The 26,870-nt window shown below is 43.1% G+C and overlaps 2 protein-coding genes across 8 annotated transcripts in view; one reads left to right on the top strand and one right to left on the bottom strand.

Annotated features, from left to right (window-relative positions):
* LOC120509988 overlaps window positions 1-26,870 on the bottom strand; it is a 76,450-nt gene that overhangs the window by 37,191 nt on the left and 12,389 nt on the right. Inside the window, exons 4-6 of one of the 7 annotated variants that reach the window (XM_039725310.1) lie at window positions 26,171-26,222; window positions 25,233-25,356; window positions 14,567-14,763 (exon numbers count right to left, since the gene is read on the bottom strand). The exons of 2 other annotated variants lie outside the window; for them this stretch is intronic. In XM_039725310.1, coding sequence (XP_039581244.1) covers window positions 14,601-14,763; window positions 25,233-25,356; window positions 26,171-26,222 — 339 coding nt within the window. In that variant the 3' untranslated portion in view covers window positions 14,567-14,600. Of the gene's footprint in view, window positions 1-14,566; window positions 14,764-20,614; window positions 20,737-25,226; window positions 25,357-26,170; window positions 26,223-26,870 lie in introns of those variants that run through there. 4 more of the 7 variants (XM_039725317.1, XM_039725318.1, XM_039725311.1 and 1 more) reach the window with 4 other exon arrangements.
* RASD2 (RASD family member 2) lies at window positions 3,403-15,151 on the top strand. The gene is made up of 3 exons (XM_039725309.1): window positions 3,403-7,074; window positions 10,584-10,863; window positions 12,822-15,151. Exons 2-3 carry the CDS (start codon window positions 10,593-10,595, stop codon window positions 13,349-13,351), a joined length of 801 nt encoding a protein of 266 aa, XP_039581243.1. The 5' UTR covers window positions 3,403-7,074; window positions 10,584-10,592; the 3' UTR covers window positions 13,352-15,151.

Raw genomic sequence — 26,870 nt, 5'->3', positions numbered from 1 at the left:
ATGTAGAGCCAGAGCCACCATGGAGTGGTGGTAACCCAAGAAGATAACTTAGTATTAGACAGCTTTAGTGCTCAGGCTCTGGCTCCTGGAAGACAAGCGAGGGAATTGTCTGAGGTCAGCTTGTCATCACGCAGTCCACACTTATGGCTTCAGGGAGAAGCACTGGATTTAGAGAAACTTGGCAGGCAGGCATAAAAAGACCTTGGTGTGAGCAGAGCTATGCTGGAAGGATGTACCTGTAAAGTCTGAGAGGTTTCACAGGTGAGTTCACCCTGTTTTCTGGAGGCACAGGCGTAGATTGAATGTGTTGGTAGAGTATGAAGGAATGTGAGAAATCAGATCCTTAGAGAAACCATTTTCTGACCTTGACAGATCACTAGGCAAGAAGAGTTTCTGACTGGGAATGTTTATGTGGAACTAGCTGACACCAAATATAGTGGCCAGACCCAGATTTGCAATTGCCACTTCTTAATGGAGACCCCAATAAAATAGCTGGTCACAGGCAGCACCACATGAGATGCAGAGGGCTCTGGCTTGTCAGTCTCTCTTTCATGCGTTTTTCATGCACCTCTTCTTGTTCCATTTGTTTTGTCTTTGTTTTTAGCTGCATCTAATGAGGCTTAATTGTGCTTTTGGTTAGCTATTTTTCTGTGAAGTCTTACAGGGCTCTCATCCCTAGTCCTCTTGATGTTTTCCCAAGTCTTCCTTCCCCTCTGCTCTCCTTAGTTGTCCATATTCCCATTGCAGGTTAAAATGTTTAAGAGATGATCATCAGCCCTGGTAGGGAGTCAGAATGGATGGTAAAAGAGGACATGTGAGTGCATTTCTTGGGAATCCAAGCAACATCACTGGGAACAGAGCTGTAGAAATGGCCCAAAAGGAATTGTTTTCCTCTCTGTCTTTTGGAAGGTGTCAGCGATGTGAGAGATTTTGGAGCCTTTCTGAATGAACCCCCTCCTACCATCATCATTCAGCAGGAGAGACATGTGTTGGCTCCCTCACAGGTGTGCAGTTATCTGTGTGGACACAGGGCCTGGGAGCAGCTAGGGAAATGGGATGCTAAACAGAAACTGGAAATGGTGAAGTTTACCTACAGCCACTCCTTCCTGAAGCACTCTGCAGTCGCTCTGCAGGCACAGGTGAGTGCCTGACTTGCCCTTCTGCTCCAGCAGGATCATAACATACACAGAGGGGCATGTTGGGGATTGCTTTTGCTCCATCAGAGCCTGATAGACCATAAACAACCCTACCTTGATATTCACTGGGGGCAAGGAAATTAATTGTACACTTCAGCAGGTTTCTTCCCCCATGTTCTATCCTGAAGGTTTTCCAAATAAGGGGAGAGAAGTTAAGCTTTAATTTTGCTTTTAACTACTTTTTCCAAGATGGGAAGAGTTTTAAAATGTTCAACAGTGAAATAAAAATGTAAGGATGTATGCATGTCTGGTAAGGAAACCTGGACATGCTGTGCCAGTGGCAAATGGAAAGGAGGGGGACTAGAAATGCAGTCTTTTCTCAAAAATATTTAATCAAAATGTAAAAAAGCACTGATTCACAAGAAATGCAGGAAAAAGAGGTGACTTGAATTCATTTTTCACAGCAATATTTTCCATTTTGCAGGGATCTCAGTAATTACTATTAACACATTTTACACCCTAGGATGCTGAGAAATTACAGCCATGCACAAATTCTGTGACAGGACCAAGAATAAAAGTCAAACCACCACTTTCTAAATTGTATGCCTTCTCCAGCTGCATTCTCTCAAGTATTACTGTTCTCACTCATAACTAATGATTATTAGTTATTTTCCCAGTCACTGTAACACCCCTGGAGAGCCCTTCACTGAGTTTAAACACTGGGGGGGGGAGTACAGATAATTCAGAGGCAGTAACAGATCAGCTGCTCATCTATTTGCTGTTCAGAATATGACTTGGTGCCTGCAGTTTACTGGCTCCTGAACACTAACTTTTCAGCACTGCTGGAAGAGAGAAGTACCAAGCAGGAGGGATGAATGTGGGAGGGAGGGAGGGAAGGAAGGTGAGGGGGTGGAAAAATGAGCTTTACTGAATAATGAGGAGAGTGAAAAGGAATGGGAAAAGAGAGAGAAAAAACTGGTTTAAATATTTAATCTCCATTGCATTTGCTTTTGAAGAGGAGACAAAAGGCTTGGAACATCTTTTGTCTTGAACTAATTCTGACCAGAGATGAATGGCATGTGATTGTCACTTCTGTCATTTGCCTTAAGGTGGAGAGAAACAGATTGGTCCTGCTGCATCAGCCCAGCACATCAGTCTATGTCTGCCGGTGCCTGAAGCTGCAGAAGGTGTTAAATTACTCGTGACAGTGCAACTGTATGAGCCCACATTGCCCTGCATCCTGGTGCCAGCATGGGCAGCATGTGTGGTGCCTGAGAGCTGCACTCTTCTTTGGAGAAGCAAACTCCTTGGAGAGGTCTGAGGGGCAATTGTGCCTCCCCATATAGTAAGTCACTTCATTTAGGTCTCCACCATTTGAAACCAGGTGGTTAGTGCAACACACATCAGCTCTAACATCCTCTTGTCTCTCCCCATTCCTCTGTACATCTTTCTTCCCAGCCTCTTTCCGCTACATTCTTTCACTTCCCTTGGCTTGCCGCCTGTAGTCCTCCATCTCTGCTCACCCATGGTCAGGGCAGGGCCAAAAGCCACACAGGTCCTTGTGCACCAGTCACACCTGCACAACTTGTGGCACCTTCCACAGCTGAGGCAGCCCCACGGATGAGCTGGCAGGACCTGCATGCTGGCATCAGAGACAACAGCTACCTGCACCAATGGCCATTGAGCCAACAAACCACAGAATCACAGAGCAATTTCTTTTGGAAGGGACCTTAAACATCATTTAGTTCCACCCTCCTTCCATGGGCAGGGACTCCTTCCACTAGACCATGTTGCTCAAAGCTTCAGCCAACCTGGCCTTGAACATTTCCAGGGATGGGGCATCCACAACTTCTTTGGAAAACCTGTTCCAGTGCCTCACTACTCTCATAGTAAGTATTGTTTTCCTTAACTCTAATACAAAATTTCTCTTTTCCCAGTTTAAAATCATTACTAATTGTCCTATCTCCTCTCCTTTCTTGTAGACTCTGCTTAGGTATTAGAAGGTGCTATAAGGAATCCCTTCTCTTCTCCAGGAAAGGAGAGACAGTCTCTCAGGCTGTCTTCATAGGAGAGGTTCTCCATCCCTCCTATCATCTTTGTGGCCCTCTCCAACAGGTCCATGTCCCTAGTATGCTGGGCACTCCAGAGCTGGATGCAGCACTCCAGGAGGGGTCTCATGAGAGTTGAGTAGAGGGGCAGAATCCCCTCCCTTGACCTCCTGGGCACATTTCTTTTGATGCAGCCCAGGATACAGAGCTGTGAGTGCACATTGCTGGGTCATGGCAAGCCTCTCATCCACCAACACCTCCAAGTCCTTCTCCCCAGGCTGCTCTCAATTCATTCCCTGACCTGTCTGTATTTCTTCTTGGGACCACCCCATATGCAAGACCATGGACTTGGCCTTATTGAACTTCATGAGGTTCACATGGGGTCACCTCTCAAGCCTGTCAAGATCCCTCTGGATGGCATTCCTTCCCTCCAGCCTGTCACTCAGCAAGGCAGGCACAGCCCTTCATAGCAGTGGTTGTTCTCTGTAGCCACTGCTTATCATCCTCCTAAACAGCCTTAGCTGGATAAAAACCTCATTTAGGCCTTCTTTATAGACTGGAAGAGTGGGAGGAAGAAATGCCTCTAGAGACTAATATGTTGCTAGCCTGGCTTTTAAATTGATAAATATCTGCAAGATTTAAGAAAGGCTGATGGTCTCTGACTAATCAGAGGAAACTGCTGAGACTGGGAACTTCTCTTGTTTGGCAGAGACTTTGTCTCTCTGATTCACTTATTCCCCTTATAATCCTCAAAGCAAAGAGGTACTGCCATGCCTGCTCCTCAGAGGAAGGCAGATGTAATGTGACTTCTCCACCAGAGCCACTCATGGGATGTCTTTGAAAAAGTAGGGATTTTTTTGACCTCTGGTCTCCTGGGCCCTGAGGGAAAACATGAAACCCAACTTTTAGTCAACTCCTTGACTGCTAGCACACCAGAAGAAATGAAACAAAAAATACCAGCCCAAAAAGCTACAATGTCTTTCAAGCCTCTGAAGCCTCACAGTTAGCATTTATCTTTCAAAAGTTATTACTTCAAAAGTAATTTATTATTTTACTAGCTGTTCGGTAAGAGATCAAATAAAGCTAAGATGCCTAGTTAAGAATGTTCTTATTTTATTAATTACCATTTAAGGAACTTGATTGGTTACTTGAAATGCTGGAGAGAATAGCTGAGTAGGAGTTTGGGTTGGGTGAAGCCAGCTAGCCAAGAGTTTTGCATCTGGTTTACAAAAGAGTACGAGTAGGCTGAAATTCCAGGCTGATGAGATGGTCTCCACTATGACTACACTTCTTTCTTGGTAAAGAACTCGGTACACTTGACAAGTGAGCCATAGGGATGAAAGAGGAGTTTATTTTCTGGAGGACTACAGGATTTCACTTTGCTGAGTTCTATGGCCATTCCTGCTCCTATGGCAATGATACCAGGATGCTGGTCACTCTCTTTGGATCTAAGCTACACAAGAGCTGACAAAACACCAGAAATTGTCCAGGTTTTATCTGAACTAATGACTTGCAAATAGGAAGCATCATATCTTATGTCAAAAATTTGTCTGAGCCATGAATGTACTCTCACACCTTTTGCCAAGAGGCTCAGGAGCTGACAAAGGAGACCTGGTACTGTGGTCCAAAAAGAGTTCAGTGACCCAAGAGCTCTGCTTGTGACCCAATAGCAATTAAGTACTGCTGCAATGTTTCAATGGTAATGGTGCTCTGCCACGTCCTGCCCTTTCTTCCCAAATCTGAAGTTTTTTGCTGGATCTGCCTCTTCCCAAATTTGATCAATGTTGTTTTGCCTTGTGTTAGCCTGTGAGTCCCCAGATGCACATCCTGCTTGGGATGACCGTGACCCTGACTTCAGTGGGAGCTGCTTCCTCTCACAGACAGTTCCAGCTGGACTCATCCCACAGCCTGTGCTGTATCCTTTGAGGTCTGGGAGCACAGAGACACTCACAGGCTCGTCAGGCTGTGCCTGCAACAGCCATGGATTCCTCCTCAGTGGTTGCTGTGGGTGGGTTCTGTGCAGCACCAGGAGCAAAGGAGGGAAGCTCTATTCCAAGGGTGGCAAGAGAAACATCCCTCTGCTCTGAGGAAAAGGAGGAAAGTGAAGCATCTTGGAAATTCCTCAAAAGCTGCAGGAATTGGTGAGGGGAGGAGGCTTTGAGATGATACATACACAATAGTTGAAAGAACCTTTGCATTCAACAAAGAGTAAATTTCTCAGGGGAACAAAAAAAAAAAAAGAAGAAGAAGAGGGAGAACTGTGGGAGACCTAAAACTGTGTTTGTATTTGGAAGACTGTGCCTCCCTTCCATTTTCATGTTGTCAAAATATCCTGAAAATATCTGTGTTATTCTTCCTTTCCTGCCCCACCCCTAATTAGGAGTTTAAAATGGGAAATGCTGAAGTATTTAATTTCAAATCTTTCAAAATCAAGTTTTTAACATATTTTAAAAGAAATTCATAGATCTAAACTACTATTTCAGCTCAAAAAGAAGAAAAAAATATTCAAGTAGATCAGCAATAAAATAAACTGCAAACACAATGTTTCACTTGGGGTTGAACAAATGCCTTGAATTCATCCTATTTTTAGTTTGCTTTTCTCTTTTTCCTGAGTTTCAGTTCCACACACTTTCGGTTTGTTTGACCTTTTTTAACATTTCTATTATTCATCCCTAGTTTGGTTTTCGATTTATTTAAATATTAATGAAAGAACAACAGTTACACACGATTCTTATTTCTTAATCAAACCATGTAAATGTCTTGAGGTTGAGCAAACAGGGGAAAGCATTCCATACAGCAAAAGATTTACAGAAATTACGGACAGAAAGCCCCTACCTTGGGAATGAGTCAGTCTGCTGCTGTCTAGCAGGAAAAATCAGCAGGGAGACATAGAGCTTTTAGAAACAGCTTATGAATTTACAGCTTGCTAAGATCCTGAATTCTCTGTGTCTCTCATACACATACACTAACTGATTCCCCACACATGCATACATACAGGTCTCTGGTGGAAAGTACTGGGAATGTACAGTCTGCAATGCACACGAACTTTCTCTTTAGAGGAGAAAAGATTTTTCCAATAGGCAAAAAATCCCACCCCCTCAGCACCCCTCCTTCCCCAGTGTCTGACACTGACTTTAAGGGAGGAGTTGAGCCAATTATCTGTGAGTCCTACAGAAGGAAAATCTGCAATTTGCCAGTAGTTGTGAGGGAGAGAGGGAGAAAGGCAGGGAGGGAAGGAAAAAAGATTTAACTGGCAAATGAAGGAAAAGCCTCTTTTATCCTAGAGAGAGAATATTTTAAAGCAAATCTCAGACCAGAAGAAAAGAAGCCCGTGGGAAGGGATGAGCCAGGCAAGATCTGGGGAAGCATAGGGTCACTGAAGGCAACTTCCATGCCGACCCTGCTCTCTCTGCAGAGGATCTGAGGCGGCACAGAGGCAGGGTGGGCCAGCTGGATGCACCCGCTATCCTACACGAGTAGGTGCTGCTCCTGAAATTCTTTTCCCCGCAGCAGAGCCTACAAAGTACAACTTGCAAGAAAAAGCAGTGGGAGTGGGAGAGACTCTGCCTCTCCTTTTCTTGAACTGAACCTGCGAGGAAAAGAGCTCATCTGCCCAAAGGGAAAAACTGCCACCAGTTCTGAGACTTCTTTAGCCTAAGTCGGTTGCCTGATCCAGCACTCACATCCATGGGGGAACGCCCTCTGGAGCCCTGCGGTCCTTCCCAATCCTGCTAAGTTCTTGGGAAATACTGAAGAAGAACTGAGCCCAGAATAAGCAGCGTGGGATCCACAGAGCAACAGCCTTTTACAACAGCAGTCACCTCTGATTACAATTATCATCTTCATCAGACTGCACCAAGACCCAGGACTGCTCCTCCTGGGAAAGAGAGGTAAGAAATCAGCACGGAGTTTGCAGTGCAAGTAGGAAACAAACATCCCACAGGAGTGATTCTGGTGTGCATGAAAATTACAGGGACACTAGTAGTGAGTAAGAAGTGACAGGTCTGTTATGCATGTTACAGTTTGTGTCTGCCTATGTCCTTTTTAGCTGGGTGCAGTGATTAATACTGGGGTGGCAAACAGAGACACAACCAGCAGCTGAAGACAGAGGTGTGCAAGGGAGGTAACAGTTCAGAAGTCTGTTCATGAATGGGGAGCTGTAGGGAGAGCGTACACCCTGATGGGAGGATGGAAAACTAAGGTGCAATAGCTCTGGGTAGGTTAAATAAAGAATATCTTCCTTAGGTATCTTCCTGTGGGTGCTCAGGCTCAGATTTGTCAGTAGCTCACCGGCATTCAGACAAGTGCTCTCCAGAGCATACAAAAGCAGGTTCATTGTCATTCATTCTGATGCCTGCCTATAAAAAGGGAAATGGTGCTTAGCTGGTAGAGGATAACACAGGGAGTCAAGAGAAATGGGGTTTAATGTTGATTTTGGACTGTGGCTTCAGCTTTTTCTGGGCAAATGAGCTTTTCCCTTAATTTAGTGTTATTTAGAGATAACATTAATTGCCTGAATTTCTATGACATTTTGAAATCCCTGCACTGTAACTATATGAAATACTAATATAAACTTTCTAACATCAAGCCAGTACATAAAGCAGAAGGTACCACCGGGAATTAATCTATGCTTAAGCATTTAATAAACTGGAAGGAAAATATGTAGATTAAAGCCAGCTGGAGGTTGTTTGTCTCCTCATTCTCTTCTGATTGATTTTGCTTTACTTAGTACATGAACATGTGGTGTCTCTCTGTTTCCTTTCTACTGTCTTTAATCTTTTTCACTGTATGAGCCCCTGTGCTCCCCCTGCCACTCCTGGTTGTCAAGGCTGAAGTTTCATTCCTTTTCTGAGGTGGAAAGGAGACAGACTGTGTTGAACTAGAGAAAAAACTGGACTGAGGGGATAAGAAGAGAAGGCTCAAAACAAAAATGTAAGCTCCCAGTTCAATGGCACGCTCTGAGTCAGGTTTGCAGCAGAGGCGATGAGTAGCAACTCCACAAATCAAAATGCTGAAAAGCATATTTTGACTCTGAGGGAAATACAATGCAGTTATGAAAGCATGGGGGTCCTCTTGACTGAATTCCTTGGCAGGTGGAACAAGGACAGTGTAAAGTGGTCAGGTCCCTCAGCATGCATGTTCTGTACAGGACATAAAAGGCATTTGCTCAAAATGTGTAACTGTGCTCTCTCCCAGACGCTTTTGCACTGAGAGAAAAAGTGCAGAAGCTCTCTAGCAGGTGTAAACCACACAGTCCACTTGCCCCCATGCAGCTGCACTGGTCCATCACGGCCTGAAGAGCTGCCTCACCTCTAGATAGTGGTCCTGGATGGTAAAGTAGCTTGTAGCTTTTACAACTCATCTGTTTCCCTGCTCCTCTCTGCCAAATAAATAAGCCTCAGAGGGTGAAAATAAGCATTTTTTGTCTGCCCATGGATGCAAAACAGTATTGGACTGGCTGGGGATAGTGTACATGGCAGTGTTTCAGAGACTGAATATGGTATTTCTGCACTATTGGAGGCAGGTCCTGTGGTAAACAAACACAGAATCCAGTTCAAATACCAGCTGTGCTCCTTGCTGTCATTTCTGCCACAGTAATCCCAACAGTACCATAATTCTGCATGTGTGTGTCCATCCAAAGTTGTGTTCTGGCATTAATCTGGGTCTAATATTAGGCTGTCCTGCCCTCTGAATATAATTCAGAGTGTAAGCTACTTTGAAGAGAGCATTGCATTTTCTTTTGTGCATTAGGTAGGGCTGAATATGCCACTGTTGTGATGCAAATTAAGGCAATAATAATAAATAGTCGTGATTTGCTGTTTCCTTGGGCTATAGCACAGAGCTTGTAATAATGCTGGATCAGAATTCCAGAGACTTCTTTATTTAGCAGTGACTGTATCTTCACTACTGCTTTGGTGCTTAGCACATGTTAAACAAAGTAAAATATTTTAAGCTCTTCCCTGAGATAATTGTCAGCTACATAAAAGCTTTGGAGATAAAAGTCACTCAAGGGAAAGATAGGAATCCAGATCTGGACCCAGAAATGATCTTTATGTGTACATAAAGTACTTGCATTGTAATATTAAATAAACAACACGTAAGTTAAATAAATGGCACAGTGGGAACTTGAATATTCTTTAATAAGAACCTAGTAACGAAAATAAACTCTGTCCAAAGTGTGCCTCCTTTGCTGTAACAATCAGCTTTCCCCACACAGGGGCTGTATTTTTCTTTCAGCACACAGTTCATTTGAACTGGTACATTAAAAAGGTCTGAGCAGCACTTTTTCATTCCTACCAAAGTTTCCTGCATGTGCTATGTCAAAATGCAGTCTCCATGGTCTCTAGACTCATTTTAGATGTCATGGGTTGGAAATCTTGTCTAATATCTATTTAAGATGGCTGTCCTTCATCTTTCCTCCTGCTTGTACTTGGCAGCTGTGCTTAGCAAAGCCAGTGGCACCCGCAACATCTGTATGTATAACGACTGGAGCTCCTAAAAAACCTGTGTTTCTGCAGTTCCACCCATCGACAGCCATCCTGCTGCAACAATGACAGTTTGCTTATAGAGAGTTCCCACGCTACCAGACCAAAGAGCAGAATTAAAATCTGTTTTCTAAAAGGTCACTGGGGGCACAGATCTTTGAATTTATCACCAGCCAGTGCTATTTTGTGGCTCACGCTCCCTGCATCAGCAATGAATATTGCATGGGACCAGTTATTTAAAGTTACTGAGATGTCTAGCTTGCACTGATATTAAGCATGATTCTTGTTTCTGTCTGACTTTTGGCTGATCTCAGAAAATGAGTCTTATGCACAGTTCCTATTTAGGCAACCAAACAAAGTGATCTAGGTTCTAATGGCAGCTGCAGTGGCTGTGCTGGGGAATCTGACCTCTGTGTTTATGTATCTAAATGAGAACCAAATTCTACTGAAAAATCTGGTAATGTGTAAGTGACACAGATGGTGGGAAGGAACCTGGTGTCTCAGTTGAAGAGCAGCTGATAAATTCAGCCCTTAATGTTTAAATGTAACAGCAAAGATAAATTCAGCACTTAATGTTTAAATGTAACAGCAAATTACAATTCCAAAGCATATTATTTTCAGTGTAAATGCCTTCATTTTTATACTACTTTAAAAGAAAACAAAGAACAACAACAACAATAAAACAAAAACAAACAAAAATACTTATTGAAAATGAGACTGAAAACATTTAAACATTTAAACATTTAAACATTTCCAGTGGAAAAAAATCTCTGTATGGACCACTGATTACTATGCTCTGTTGTGCAGGACTGTGGTCCAGAGTGCTCTTTGCAAGCTTATGGTGAGGAGCTGCCTTATTTTACCCTCTGTTTGGTTTCTGATCTTTCCTCCAACTCTGCTATTTCCTCTTTCAGAACCAAGCAATGATGAAGACTATGTCTGGTGGAAACTGCAACCTGAACGTGCCGGCCAAGAACTCGTACCGCATGGTGGTGCTGGGAGCCTCCCGGGTGGGGAAAAGCTCCATCGTCTCACGCTTCCTCAACGGCCGCTTTGAGGACCAGTACACCCCCACCATCGAGGACTTCCATCGCAAGGTCTACAACATACGGGGAGACATGTATCAGCTGGACATCCTGGACACCTCTGGCAATCACCCTTTCCCTGCCATGAGGAGGCTTTCCATCCTAACAGGTGAGAAAGTCAGGGGGAAGGTCAAAAGGACAGGCGTTAGCTTGAAAAGCGTAGCTTGGGGATGACTGGTTTTTGGGACATAGCTAAAGGGACTGCTTGATTTACTGCAAGATGCATTTCTATAGAGAGATGTTTCCTGGCTGGCATGTTCCCAGCATTATAAGGAATGCATTAGCCACAGTGGAGAAGTCCAGTGAGTGAAGGTCTGAAATTGAGATTTTCCCTTATCCATCTACCTTCCCCTCCTGCTTCGTACTTTACTTCATACTTCATACTTTCACCAATTATTGATATCACAAATAAATGGCTGAATGCAATTCTGCGGGTATAAAGAGCAGCAAAGGCCAAAATAAGCATGTTGTTGTAGGACACATACAGTGAAAAGTAAATATAAAATGCACAGAAAGGGAAATCTAACCAAGAAAGTCCCAAGTATTTTTTATTCTGAAAATTTCCAGCCTGATTTCCTTGATTTAATATTCCAGTAGAAGGATAGATTTACTTTTACCCTTTCTTCTTAATCTGCATCTAGTCACACATGTTTAAAGAGAAAAGAAGGGGAAATGGTGGGACCATTTTGCATCTTCTCACTGTTAAGCCGTTCCTGTTGTGAGCTAAAATATATTCTTTAATTATAAAAGTGACAGCAGATGTATATTCGGCTGTTATATTTTCTTCCTCGAGCCAGGTCTTATAAGCTCTCAGAGGAACATATAATACACCCAAGATAGTTCAGCTACTTTTGGGGGCATAAAATAAGCAGGATGGCTTCTGCTGCAGTGTTGGAATCAAAAAAAGTTTCATAAAAGGCAAAATACCAAACAGAAAAACTGAGCCAAGTGCAGGTGATCTGCTCCTGGTAAAAACACCTCACAACAGCCCTCTGTTTCTTTGTTCTCTTCTTTTTCTACCCAATTGGTCAGCCAGGACATTTTGGCTTCTATCCAGTTAGCTGCCCTTAAGCTTGAGGTGAAGTCTCTTGGGTCCTATGAGGTGGCTTTTCACCTAATCGACGACAGAAACTTCGGGGCTTCTTTCCTTTTTTGGGAGACAAAGGATAGGTTTGTCACTCTGTCAACAAGGAGCACACTCCTACATTCGGCCACAGCTCACAACAAACCTTATTTCTGGATTCGCCATCCACCTTTCTAAATGGCCACTGAAACATGACATTCACATCTGACTAGGCTACAATCCATATTCAGTGAGGTCCTAGAATCAGTTTCTGGGATGCAAATGTGAGCTTTAGTCCTTGAAAGCTCTCTTAGCCTGTTCCACATGAATGTCATTCAACAAGCAATGATTTGCCTTATTTTCTACTTGCAAAAGGAATTGTAAGTCAGGAAATGTCAAAAGGAAATGCCAGGGGATGTGTGTCATTTATGTATTAGGTTTTTTTCATGGTCTGCTTCTCTTGAGGAAATGCAACGACAGTGGAGCACACCAAGAAACCTCTCTTTTCTGACTTGAGTGTTCAGGACTGATTAGCTGTAAAGCTTCAGTTCAGGTGTTCCTTCGTGTATTGTGTAATCAATGGGCAAAGGCTGAGTGGCTACCAGCTCTCCACTCTTTCTGGCATCAGAACAGGATGTGTTTTACACAGAGATACAAACAAAAGGAAGTAAAAAGAAGAGTAATGCAGCAGAGCTGAGATAGAAACATGTCTACAAAAGAGATAAAAACAGGCAATAACTTGCAAGCCCAGTGCAAACTAGGAATGCAACTGGATATGATTGGAATAACATTGTAGCCAAAAGTCTTTTCCATAGCACTACAGAAAGATGTGGGGAGTTAAACGAGAAGAACTAAAGTACAGCTGAGTGAATAGGTGCCAAAGGACCAAACAAAAAATATGGGGAGGAGATGGAAATAAAATAATTGCTTTTTTAAAAATTTGCTCCTCTGAAACTGGCTGTGACCAACAAGCCTTTACAGTATTTTTTTTTTTTAAATTGCAGGGGATGTTTTTATCCTGGTATTCAGCCTGGACAACAGAGAATCCTTTGATGAGGTCAAGCGACTCCAGAAACAGATCCTTGAGGTCAAATCCTGCCTGAAGAACAAGACCAAGGAATCAGCTGACCTCCCCATGGTGATCTGTGGCAACAAAAATGACCACAGTGAAATCTATCGCAAGGTACGCACTGACGAAGGCGAGAATCTTGTCTCCAGTGATGAAAACTGTGCTTACTTTGAAGTGTCAGCCAAGAAGAACACCAATGTAGATGAGATGTTTTATGTCCTCTTCAGTATGGCCAAGCTACCTCATGAGATGAGCCCTTCCCTCCACAGGAAAATCTCCATCCAGTATAGTGACACTTTCCAACAGAAATCCTTCCGGATGCGCCGAGTCAAGGACATGGACGCCTATGGCATGATCTCTCCCTTCGCACGCCGGCCAAGTGTCAACAGTGACCTGAAGTACATCAAATCAAAGGTTCTCAGGGAAGGGCAGTCCAGGGAGAGAGAGAAATGCACAGTCCAGTGAAGGAGGCTTGTGCTTCTGTCTGAAGACAACGTCCACATGCAGTGCCTTAAAGAAAAAATGGTCTGTGGAAGCAAAGAACAGGCTCAGGGGTTTGTTGAGAAAACCCAACATGGAGAAAGGATAACTTCCTGTGGATTCTGCTGAGTCACAAATGTAAATAACATCATCCTTGAAGATGACAGGGAATAATCATACAGCTGAGATACAAGTGATTTTTTGTCTTTGTAATGTAGTTCCTCTTCATTCCCCTTTTTGTTTGAAAAATACAGTCCTGAGAAGTAAAGACATTTCAACTTTATTGTTACAAAGAAAATAGATCAAAAATGCACAGAAGGCATGAACAGTGACGCAGCATGCAGCTCTTACTAAGAGAGAGGAGGTTAGGTGTATCTGTGTGTGCGTGTGTGTGTGTGTGTGTTTGTATCTCTGTGTGCCCATGTGCACGTGTGCATGCATGTGTGGAGCTCTCCTTTTAAAAAGTGAGACTTGCATTTCAAAGAGCAGCAGTCTTAACTGAGCATTCCCAGATTGGGAGTGGACTCTATATATGGATGCATGATTTTCACTCACTTCTGAGGGTATCTACATTAAGAACTTGGTTTTATGTTTGTTGGGACAGTTATTGTTTCACATTGACATGATTGTTGGTTTGTATTATAGATTTTATTTAGGATTTTTTGGTTTTTTTTATTGTCTGGGGGTAGGTTTTTAGCAAATCAGATGGCAAATGCATTTGATATTAAACAGTGTCTGCTTTCTACCAGTGAAAGGTGGTTTTCTTCTGTAACACTTTCTAATATGTACATTGAGTGAAAGTGAAATTATTCTGCAAAAAGCCAATGCATTTGGGTGCTTTGCAAGCCTGGTGTGATGTTGTTTCTCAAAGCAGCCACACCAATTCTGATTTTCATAATACAAATGCCACCCTTTGCCTTTCTGGCCACTGGACTAATGATTTCTTCCTCTGCCTGTATCAGCTGAGAGTGACCAGACTTATATGTAGAATCAGACCACTTCAGAGGCAGGATTGGATTCTTTTTCAAAAATAAGAATTGAATGGTTATAGGGCCAGCTCCTTCATATTTCTTCTGCTGACATGCTTCTAGTAATTTTGTTCATGGTTTCCCTCACTGTCCAGTAAAAGTTGCCTTGACTATTTGCACTGCAGAAGTCCTTCGGAACAGAAGCTTTGCCCTAGCTGTTCAAACAGGATTGAACTGACTGGTCAGATAAATCTGGGGCTGTCCATTCACTTATTTCCTTTCTCAGGCTTCCTTATCTTCACTTCTCTTCCTGTTCTGCTTCTGGCTCTGTTGTTTGATGAGCTCCTGTACGCTCTCAAAGTCCAATATATTCTCTCAAAAGTGAGCTTGCCACTCTTGCTGACTGGAATGAGATGTGTGCACACATATCTGTGGGCAAAGCACGGCCCCAAGACAGTAAACAACAGTAGAATATATATGTCATACATACCTCAGAAAGATCTTCAGATATATTGTCCCTCCCTCACCCTCAAGTTCTGTGTTTGGCTACATCTGCCTTGCTGTGTTCTGGGCAGAGCTGTGAGCTAGTTTGTGCTATAATTTGACAGGAAACCAAGAATGATGATTGTCTGTAAAAATTAGCCTCTGGGATTCAGTGTCCCATATTCATTTATCAATTCCACCCTTCATTGGTACTGTATTGGTAAAATGCACTGTCCTTTTATTCCTGTTGCCAGGGCAGCACCTTTCTGACCACTGCTCCCTCCCTATCTATAAATATGTATATGGTTTATGATTAAACCTGATTTATTTATTAGCTGTGTCCTGGTTTGGTTGTTTGGTTGGTTTGGGGTTTTGGTTTTTTTAATTTCTCCAATAATAACAGGAAGGTCCTGTATTCATGTCGTGCAGGTAAATCTAGGTGAGTTCTGGGTTGAGACCAGGTTGAGAGTCCTGATGAGATCTCCAGTAAGTTCTGGAAGGGCCTTTTATGTCCTCCAGCCACCAGGGGCTACACATTTTCCTGTTTGGAACAGAACTGTGTCTACACCCATATCTATCCATCAATCATCTTTTTGACCACTAACTTATATATAAAGATATCTGCAGAGGCAGACAGTCACTCTTCCCCATGCTGCCTCCAAAATGAGAGAACAACTCTCTCCTCCCTACACAGAGCTGACGTGTTGATCCCTGGTGCAATGTAATGTGATCTCTGCAGAGACATCACTGTTTATCTCAGCAATCTCTCCAGGTTACCATCTGTACCTCCCACTTCTGTGAGTCCTTGTCCCTCTGAGCACATCCTCACCACATCACAGGCTCCCCACCCAAGCGCCTCAAGGACGTGGAGCAGGTTTGAAGATGGAGTGAGAAAGGCATAAGTAATGGATATTGGCTGGGTAAAGGGACCCTGGAATACTAAATGAGAACTCCTTGCACTATAAACCATGCATGCCTTACTGACCCTGCATCCGGTCTCCCTGGCCTACAGGATAAAGCTGAATTTTTAAAGAGCCTTCAAAATCAACTCTCTGTCTTTGTCTTATAACATTGACCTTACCATTATTTTCCCTACTTCTCCGCATCTCCACAAATACACCAGATCTCTTTCACCAGTCTTTCCATCTCCACAAACACAGCAGATTTCCACACCCTTCCATGTTTTCCTATTCCTGCCTCTTCCACCATGCACACAAAGCCACCCAGCATGAAAAACCAACATTGCAGTGACAACAGAGGCACAAGTGTAGGGGAGGCTGAAGACCAAAGAGCAGGGCTCACATATGCTGGATGTCACAGGAATGCCAGTGAGCCCCAGCTGCACAATCCAGCTTGGCCAGCTAATGCTCAGGGTGAGAAGCATCTGAGAAACTGGCTGGGAATGAAGGTGAAGCAGCATTACAGTCACCCACAAAAAACAAATTGCAATAAGCAGATAATCTCATTAAAGTAATCCTCATCTTCTCACTGCATTTTGTTACTGATGGTAATTTCTTTTTAAGTTAGATTTTCATGCTCCCGAGGATGTTTTTTTTGTTTGTTTTTGGTTTTGAGGTTTTTTTTTTCCTTTTATTGTATCATTACAGTCATTCTATTAATATCTATATATTATTTGGGCTCTAAAAGTGCTTACAGCCTCTAAACCAGACAGTATGTGTATCAGCTGTTTATTCACAGTTAGCAGCCATTATGTTCTGTCTAAAGGCCAGGGACTGGGAACCAGAGAGCAAGGCTACCTTCCTGCACAGGGGACATAAGGTAAGGCAGAAAGAGGGAAGAGGAATTGTTTCTTTCCAGTTAACCACTAAATGCATCTGGCTGTTGAAGAGAAAAGGGAAGACCTTTATGGGAAACTCTTATTATGTGTGTTCAGAAACTGTGAGACCCTGAAAGGAACAAAGAAGAGACCTACAGCCAGGTCTCAGAGGCACCACCAAAAAGAGAAGCCATCTCATTTTCTTTTTTTCTTTCTTTTTTTTTTTTTTTTTTTTTTTTCTTTGAGATTCAAGAGACCTGCACGGAACTTACTGCAGCCCAAGAAGTCATAAAATGCATAGGACTACGGGCAGGTCCAGAGGAAGGAATCTGTCTGGAAGAGATGCTAAGAGTACCCTTACTTGGTCTTACCTGGTGTAATTAATTTGCTTTATTCCCACAGTACCTGATCCTACATTGCAGAATATAAACCCCATCACTAGTGATGCAAAGCCTTGCTTAGGGGTTTTTTTTGTATTTACTTTCAGGACAACAAGCAGAGACCCAGCTCAGGATCAATCACAGCCTGGGAACAAGACTGAGATTTATTTCTTATATTGCTCCACACAGCAAAATATTCCTTGTCCTGAAGAAATTACCAATCAACACATAGGAGCTACTATAAATATTGGCAAAAATCTAATCAAGTCACAGGGTCAGTACAAATCAGGAGGGAAATAGTGATCATGGTGAATTAAGTAGAAAACGATCTGAGGGTGGAGAGGACAGAATGAAGGCCTGTTTTGACATCCAAAGGATTAAATTAGGCTTTTGCTCTGAAGGATCCCCAGGAGAGCTGCTGCCACCAGGCAAGCCTGATGCTAGAGAGAGGCTTTCATGATGCAGCCTCACAAAGAGCATTGCCTCCTTGAGACCCTGGGGTCCAATATGTCTGATTGCTTGAGAGGTCAAAGGTCTTCCACAAAGGCAAGTAGGAAATGGTGGGATAATTTTTTAAAGGGCAGCAGAAGAGAGCTTCAAAAGGGTGAGCACAAAGGAGGTTGTCCAGCTAAATAATCGAAAAGATAGACTAGAATTTAAGCTATAAAATGTCCCTTTCATCTTTATTTCATACTTCTCTCTGCACAAGTCAAAAAGAAGACATTTAGTTAGCCTTTCTGTCCTTCCTCAAACGTTAGCTGCTGCTTACTGCTGTGTAGAACCCACCTCCCACCTCTCATTACACCTTTTTCTGCCTTACATTTACTCTCCTGCCATCTACCTTATTATGGGCTGCTTTGTTAGCTCTGTCCTAGTATCTTGGCTAAGGTAGAAGGTTACAAGAAAAAGTGGTTTTGAAGTAACTGATGATTATTTGATTTGATTTGAAATCAATGTTACATTCAGGGGTTTTATTAGCATTATTGTTTCTGTAAAATTACACGGTGGCAGGCTCAGATTAAAGGATCTCCTTGAAAAAGTATATAAAACATGATAAAATGTACATTTTCCCCCACTGGTTTCTATAGCAACAGCCTTTTCTCTGCACTCAGAAAGAGCAGGGAATTTGCAGGGGGGAGATGAGTAACAGTAGCTCTGCCCTGCTCAGATCTTTCACTTCTGAGTCCTCATGGGAAATTTTCCTCCCTTCAGTTTCTCTTATGTGGAGAAACAAAGACCACCAGCCAGAGCTGCTTTGCAGACTACTCTGTATGTCTTGTAAAGCTGTGGGATGGATATTTACCACAGACAAGAAAGTTTTATTGCATGATTTCCATTTCCATGATGTGATTGTCAGCGGGGACATTGCTCCTGGCACACTGCCTGATGTGGGCAATACACACAGCAAAGTCTTATGAACCAACTGCTATACTCAGGTATGGTTAGAACTAACTGTGAGCCCTGACCATCCCCACTCTTCCCCATGCCTGTCAGGCTCAGTCTGAGCCTGAGATTTCTCAGAGAAACATTTCCTTTTGCATCATGGCAACATCAGCCAAAGACCTTTCCTTGCCTCTACCATCATTGGTCATCCACAGCGAGCAGAACCACACTAAGTCCCAGGCATCGTGTTCCTAGAAAGTTATTGACAGCTTGGAAGGAGACCAAGAACCAGCAAGAACAACATTTTATGAGCCTAAGGGGATTGACTTGAGTAAGCCTTAAGAAAACTCTGAAAGGGATAATTCTGTGCTATGCAGGCAAACAAACTCTGAGAGAGCCTGGCTGAAAATCCCTTGATGTATTGGAGAGGTGGAGATGACAACTGAGACAGCTCTTTTTTTAGAGTTGGACAGGGGGTTAGTTCAGTGGGAACAGGAGTATTAAGCAGGAAAATGTAGGCAAGACAGAGAGCAGATTTTAAGGCAGTGGAATCTACTGGAAAATTTTGTCAGAGATGTCAGGAAAGTGCCATTAGGAAAACACTGGGAAAAACACTGAAACCTACATGGCCAGCAGGGATAACCTGGTGTTGGCAGTGGTGCTTTCTGTGATGGATCCTGAACCCAAGTCTGCCAGCAGGGATAACCTGGTGTTGGCAGTGGTGCTTTCTGTGATGGACCCTGAACCCAAGTCTTCAAAGAAACTTCCTCAGACTGTCTGTCTTACTGTACACTCCCAGTCCCACAAGTGGAGGGTTGGTAGTTCACTGGTCCCCTCCCAGCAAACCACTAACAATAGAGACAAGACTTCTTAAGTCAGACCCTGGCTTTCACAGCATTTCCACAAAGATTCCTGGACTGTTTGGAATAAACAGCTCCTTTGGTGAATAGTCCATGAGCAGCTTTTTGTGCATTTGTTTATTGTTCAGAAGTATTTGATGACTCATTAATGCAAATGGGTCCTGTGCTTTAACTGGGGTGGTTAACTGAGATTATCAGTTCAGATTAAACATGAAAACAAGGACGAATGAGGCCACTGTGTTTCAGGACATCATGTAGCAAAGTAAAATAACATAAAGGGAAAAAATCCACTTGTGTATGTGTCCTCACATTACTCTGACCTAGAGGCATTTCAGATAGACTTTATTTATTCAAGAGTGCCCTCTCACAAGCATTTGGCTTTCAGCAGTTAGTATGGAATGCTAATTCACACATAAAAACATTGAATATTTTGCGCTTTTTCATAACAATATCTCTTGAATCCATATTTTGAGGTTAAAAAGAAGAAAAAAAAAAAACCAAAAAAACCTACAGTTTCCAGAGTTGTGGCCAATGAAGGGGTAGTGATGGACAATTCCAGCTGCAAGAAACAATTCCTTCACACATTGGGACCTTATCTGGAAAACTGGGCAATTCTATTACACTGGGACTTGTGGTCTTTCTGTTCCACTGGGTACTAAAGCCACACCAAACCACAAGAATCACATTTCCAGCAGTGGAGCTGCATCTTGCATTTCAGAACCCACTAGCATCAGGACTGTGACAGATCCCAACTAGTTCAATGTCTTTGAAAAGCTTTCAGGAGTTTCAGAGTTAAAGTAAGCTCAAGCTGGTAAAATAACTGTGTGTTAGGCAACATTGGTTTCTGCCTTCTTCAGGTCAGAGATCTAACCACCCCTAGGAAGAGTTCTACCAATTTCCACACCCTTTACATAAATCAGTGTCTTGGTTTCCCATCTCTGAGAGAGGGCAAACAGCACTCATGGTATAGCTGAGAGAGGATAAACATCATCTGGATTGCGAGGCACTTGGGTACCACATGATGGATAAACACGTTAAAAGGTGAAGAGGCAGACTGGAAACAAATATCACCCCAATCAGGAGCTGAGCTACACAGGAGAGCAATTGCACTCTGCATAATCTGGTTTCTGCTCTACCTACAGGCTTGTTCTCTTCAGCATCTGCTGAGCTGAGAAGTCCTAAAAGCTATAGATTGAAACAACACACTGGCAAGCCCCTGTCCCTCAGCCATTACCTATTTGTGTGCTAAGCAGGAGTGTGCTATGGAAAGGTTTTAGCTCAGGGACCCTTGGGTGGATGCACAGCATACCATCTTCTCTCACCCTCCCTCTGCTGGAAAAATGAGTGTCTCAGGAAAATATAGCCTTGTTAAACACAACCTGAGGGGTTAGATGATGGCATGGCTAAGATCAGTGGCAGTGCTTTTGGCTGGTCCAGGGCAGAATGTGTCATCTTTTCTGTCACAAAACAGTTTGTTCCTTGCTGGGTGGCTCATTGCCAAGGTAATAAATAGAAGTTTCTAAAAAGAAATAAAATAAAAAAGGAAAAATAAACACAGAGCAACGACTTGTTCTGCAAATTGACGGGAGACTTGCCTGAGGCAATGGATAAGGGGTGACAGGGATGAACAGCTCTCTTGTGGAGCCTTATTAAAGTGAGGAGCAGAGCTCTTCTCAGATACTCTTTATGAGATGCTGCCATCTGGGAGAAATCCAGATTGCCAATTATCAGAGAGAACAATTCCAGGTGGCCACGACACTGTCAAGGCAGAAATTATCTCCTTACACAATGGCACTGACTCAGACTGCTTGCAACTTTTGTCAACTTTGGGGCAGTTACACAAGTTCTTCCATCAGCCATAGTGGTATTTATTTGTATTGTGGAGTCCTGCCCACAGACCAGGACCCCATTATTCCAGACAATATACAAATGCACAACAAATAGGAAATCCCAACATATGTAAACACAAGGGCAGTCCTACTCATTATCTTCTGTACTCCACATCTGTCTTATATCCTATGATGCCTTCTACTTGTTTCCTACCAGTATCTTATCTGCAACCCAAAGTGAGAAGAAGCTGCTGTGTGCGTGTGCAGTATTAACCCACCACTTTCCTGGTGAACATCTGAGAGCTAATTATTTCAGTAAAGACCTCAAACTACTACATTATGGCAGTAGCAGCACCAAGACCTATTATAATTTAGTAATGCTCTTCCTTCAGGTGGTCTCACTGGAACAGAGAAAGCAGGTGTAAGGATTAAGCACTGCTTCCAAAAAGCTCATGGAATGACTAAAGACTTCATTATTCTTGTGCTGGTTCCTCAGAGTGTTTCCCAGCTGTCCTTGCCAAGGAGACTTTCTTAGGCAAACAGAGCATCTGTGTGGCATGTTGTAGTGCAGTTGTGGGGCCAGCCCCAAGGCAGCTGTGGCCCATGGTTGTTCAGACCTAGCTCTGGACTGTGTCCTGAGACAGGAAAAGAAGCTCTCTTACACCAGGCTATCGTGAAATCTGAACCAGGGCAGGAAGTGAGGCAGCCATGCTGGCATTGCCAAGTCGTGGCAAAGGCCTGCTGACTGTCTTTTCCTTTGGTGACCAGATAATATCTCAAGGAATGTCTGTCCCACTTCTGCCTGTGATCTGGGACCTCCCATAGATCTCAGGAGAAAGAAATGCATCATACACTGCTATGAGCAGGATATGTACCCACTTTTGAAATACAAGCTGATGGAACAGACATTTTTAGCCATTTACAGAATTTGAATCTGAAAGCAGTGAAAAAGCACAAAGACTCCTCATTGACCCCATTGTAGAGCTGTAGCCCATGCAAAAGCTGCTGTTTCACCTTGATCTCCTAAAGAGGAATACCTCCGGCACACAACAGTACACAGTACCCTGAAACTTTGTTTCCTCCCTCCCCAGGATGATCATTGGAGAAAGGGGGGCCCTTGCATGGTAAAACCCTCACAGATGAAAAAAATCCAGCCAACGGAGAGAGCCCAGGTAGCAGCAGGACACCATGCTCTGCTAGACAGTGAGCAGATGTGTAAGAAATGAACACCCTTGGCTGAAGGGAGAGCCTTACGGATGTTTTCTATCCCTTCTTGAGACTTCACATCTTCCTCAATAAATTCCTCATCTTCCTCTTCTCTTTTCAGACAAGAATTCTGCCAAAGAGGAAAATGTCTGAAACCACCTCATTAATTAAGGAGCCTTGAGTTTTGATGATTTTCCATGGAACTTCAGACTCTGAATTGACTTTTGAAAAATAAATGAGCTTAGGCTCACTTAAGCACTTTTTCAACTTCATCCAAATTGGTTGAGTGAAGAAGGAACATTTAAGGACTGAGATTTATGAGGAGGAAATATTGTTGTGAAACAAATTCCCACTAAAACGAAAACTGAAAAAATAAGTGACTTTGCCTGAGAGGTGCTTTAGTAGTGAAAGTATTCTTAGTGAAACAAGAACTGTCTGAGAGGCTCTTCTGCTTTGTCATTCATTAACATTAGAAAAACTAAAAAAAAAAAAAACTAAAAAAAAACTTAAAAAAAAAAAAAGCTTTCTGTTTCTTAAAAGACCTGAGAAAAGGAGTGTATTCCCAAGAGAAGCGTTTAGTTTACATTTTTTCCCATGGTATCTTTTTGTCTACCAGGAATTAAAAGAAAAGAGAGGGTAGAACTCCAGGCATAATCTATGCTTCCACCTGCGTTTGTCTGGCTCTGTATTCCCTACATCTATTTTTTACCTCAATGGCTATAGGAGAATATGAAGCAAGAACATATAAAGCAGCCAGTTTTGTTTTGGCTGGAGGTATGTGGGATCCTCCAGGACCCAAACACAGTAGAACATCATTAGCAAGTGAGTGATAAAGCTATCTCTAAATTAGTTCTATGTTTTGTGGCTGCCATTATTCTTAACTAGGAAGGTCCTGTCCTCTTCTATTCCACTCCAAGTTTTTACAAAAAGCCCAGAAGGGAAAGAGAGTACCTGTTATTTCTAGTGTTATTTCTAGCCCTGGTAAACTTCAAGTGAAAGGTTCCTCTTTTTTCTGCTTAGCCAGAATCAAGAGGGAATCAAATGGCCCTGTTGAGCTGTGCTGATACTGCCAGATACTTCCCCATTTTGCATGTCAGACTGCAGTGCCATGTTTGTGCCTCCTTGATGGCTTTTAGTCCATGACCTTGATGTATGCTCAAGCCTGCAACCAGAGTCTCCACAGATACAGTTTCCACAGCCTATTCCCTTTTGGCATGTCTAGGGAGGTGACTGAGGAGACAAAGGTTTTTGTATCCATGGCACAGTGACTCTTCTCTGCAATATGTTGTGTTCCATCTCAGAAAGCCATCAGATGTCATTTCATGCCATGTCACACAGAGAGTGACAAATTACTGCCAGAACTGAGGGCTTTCCCCTGTCCTGTCTTGCTTCACACAAGTCAACATTGATGCCAGGCAAAGCATTAGAAAGTGTATGGTAAACAGCCAGTTCACAGGAATCTTACTGAAATTCCAGGTAACAGTGTGTATCTTGTCTGTGTCCCATACCAGACAGAACTGTTTTGGTCTGCAGAGAAATGAAACTTGTGATAATACCCTAAAAAGAGACTTGTGATATGCTCCAACAGATCCAAGTCCATTGTGGGACACAGCCCCAGACCATCCCAGAAATAAGTGTACAGGCAGCCAAAATGGCTTTAACTTCAGAAGTGAGAAGTCAAGTGAGAGCATTTTGGAAGCCTGGCAGCGCTACACCAGGGCAGTTATGCAAGACTCGCTTGATAAACAGTGCTGTGTTCAAACACTTTGGTTCTGGAGTACTTACAGAAAAGTACAGCTGAGCCCAGAGTTTAGGGTCAGTAGCCTCAGAGAGACCAGAGTATGTTGGCACAACCCTAACAAGCTTCCAGGGCAAGTTTAGGGACAAACTGGTCTTTGAGACCATGCCAGCAAGGCAGCAACCTCACAAAGGCCTGACACATGATAACTGGTCCCCCAGTTGTCTGCTGTGACAGGAAACGTCAGAGGCTCATCCCTTGACCTGACTCCAACTTAATGTGGGCATTAAGCCAGAAACTGCTCTGTGGTGGGATGAACTGCCTGCCTCTTTGCCAGGGACTGAGCATGTCAAAAAAGGTCAGGCCAAGGGTGATGAGTGTCAATCTTCAGGTTACCCCAACACAGTGAAAGACAATTTACTTCCTGAAGCCTGGAAGGGGCAGACAAGAAAAACACAAAAAAGTGGGCAAAACATGGGAAAAAATAAGCAGACGGGGCTGTCACCGGGTGAAGACTGTCCTGTGGGCAGGAAATGTCTCTTTGGGATAGTTTCAAAAGTTTCATTTTCTGTCTGTGTTCCAGAGGCCAGAGGCAAGAGCCTGACTATTTTTAAAGATAAGTTTGACGCATTATGAAGGACCTTGTGTGACATGATAGGATGTTGCAGTCAGGAAATGGACACCCTGACCCAGGAGAGGCATTCCAGCGCTGCACTCCTGAGCTCGGGTTCTGGCCGCTACAGGCTCCACTCTCTTTCTCAGGAGGAAAGAGAAAAAGAAATGAAAAAAACCCAAAGGCCAGACTTTTCATTTTACTCAAACAGAAATAATTCAGAGGAAAACAGGAAACTTCAGGAAGCCAACTCAGATGAGCAAAAAATAAGGGTGTATGTATGTCAGATGTCCCCTTTAACTGAGTAGTAGTGCTATTCCGGGGATCTGGGGTTTGACATCAGGCCAGCAGTAGTAGCTGGGCACCATTGGCCTATGACTTGCTGTGTTGATGTGAAAGCACAAGTCCATGCAAGGTATTCCAAAAGTCTGTGCCTCCAATTAGGCTGTGAGAACATGTTGCCAAGGGGAGCCCATACTAGCATGTAATCTGATGCAAGCCCAAAAAGCTGGAGGTGTTGATCTTGAATGCTAAACAAAAACACTGAAAACTAATACCCCAAAGACTTGGTCTTTTGTATCTGACCATAAAACTTGAGAAGCTGAGTAGTGGTTAAAGAGACAACTTAACTGTTGGAAATATAGGTCTCATCCTTGGCTAGAAGTCTCAACTGCTTTCCCCATCCTGGGGACCACAGCTTCAGAGTCCTTACCTCGTCATGAAACAGCAAATACACATTCAGGCAATGGGGCACTACAAAACAGAAGCCACCAAGAAAGCTGGGAGAGTTTTCCACCTGGACAATAATGGTCTCCATTGTTCTGCTAGGAACTGGAGTGACACAAGCCCCTGTCCTGCAGAGAGGAAGACACTGTATGGGAGATTCCCACTTAGTGTTCCTTTTTGCTCCGCTCCATCAGGATTTATTCTGCCTCCATCTTCCCTTCTTCTCTGGTCCACTGTCACTTCTCATCCTGAAAGGGCTTTAAGGTGGAAGCTGTGTTATAGAATTCACAAAATCAAATGCTCAGAAGCAAGAGCCATCTTGGTCATGACTGTATTAAAAATTGAATGGTGCCAGGTTGTCTTCCCAGACTCCAGAACTGAATCACCCACGCTTAAATTATAGTACATTCCCTGTCACTTTTTGACTCAGACCAAAGAGGGGTCCTACCAGACAATGTCTTTAAACAGTCTGATTTAGCCCAGGCCAGGAACAATTCTTCATAAGGAGTTTGCAGACAGCCACCCTCTTCTGGAGGGTAATGATGTTTAATGTCAGTAAATGCAGACTTTCCATTCCAGTTGGTTTCAGTGCCAGAGAAAGAGCCTGCATTTAGTTTCCTAGTACAGCTGTAGCCTACAGTATCGTTCAAGGAGCAGGGTAGAAAAGACTACAGGGTTTGGAAAAATCTCTCATGCAACCTGCTTATAGTGTGAAACAACATCATCCTTCACGTCTCTGTGACAAAGAGAGCTGTGGCTGCTTCCCTCATCTCTGCCTCAGTTTATTAAATGGCTCATTGGTAAACTCATGGGAATAAACTATAACAGGCATGAAACTTACCTTTTTGGAAGGTATAGCAGAGAAACAGCAGTGCATTTCTACATCTAGGGCTCTGGAGTAGCAAAAAATATATGTAGTGGGGAGGAGGAAATGAAGACTGCTCAAAAAGAAATGAGGTGTGAGGGCAGGTCACACACGCCAAGATTACTGACTCTAACCACAAGTCAAAGGTGTCATGCCCATTTACATTGCCCAGCTTCAGGGGCAAATTCAATTTTTCAAATTCAAAAAGCTTACATGTACATGCAAGTCAAGCTACAAACTTTCAGCTCCATTCATCTTTTGCATCAGAAGTACTTAGAGCACAACAGCAGTAAATTAGTGCCAGCTCTCCCACTGAGATAATTCAGAGGATCTTTTCCTGCCCAGCAGGGTCTGATTTTTTATGTAGATTCCACATTGTGATTAATATGGTGGTATTTTCTCATCTAACAGGGGAAAAAAGCCCCAAAAATACTCTAAAATCTTCAACAAATAGGGCTTTTTTTAGGGAAAACTTGCTTTGTTTCTTCTTCTCTTCTCAGTGAACTATTAATTTAAATTAAAAACTGTGCCCGCAATGGGCAATGACACAAAGAGATTGATTGATCCAGCCTATATCACCCTCATGTACCTTTTGGGGTACATGTACCTTCTGAGTGAGGCTTGTCAATCACCTTGGTACTTGATATTGTCCTTACCTCCCACACCACTGATTAGT

The sequence above is a fragment of the Passer montanus genome, unplaced genomic scaffold, assembly GCF_014805655.1.
Source record: "Passer montanus isolate IOZ18808 unplaced genomic scaffold, ASM1480565v1 scaffold55, whole genome shotgun sequence".
NCBI lineage: Eukaryota > Metazoa > Chordata > Aves > Passeriformes > Passeridae > Passer > Passer montanus.
Note: the sequence above shows the minus strand (reverse complement) of the source record. Positions and strands in the feature narration are given on the sequence as shown.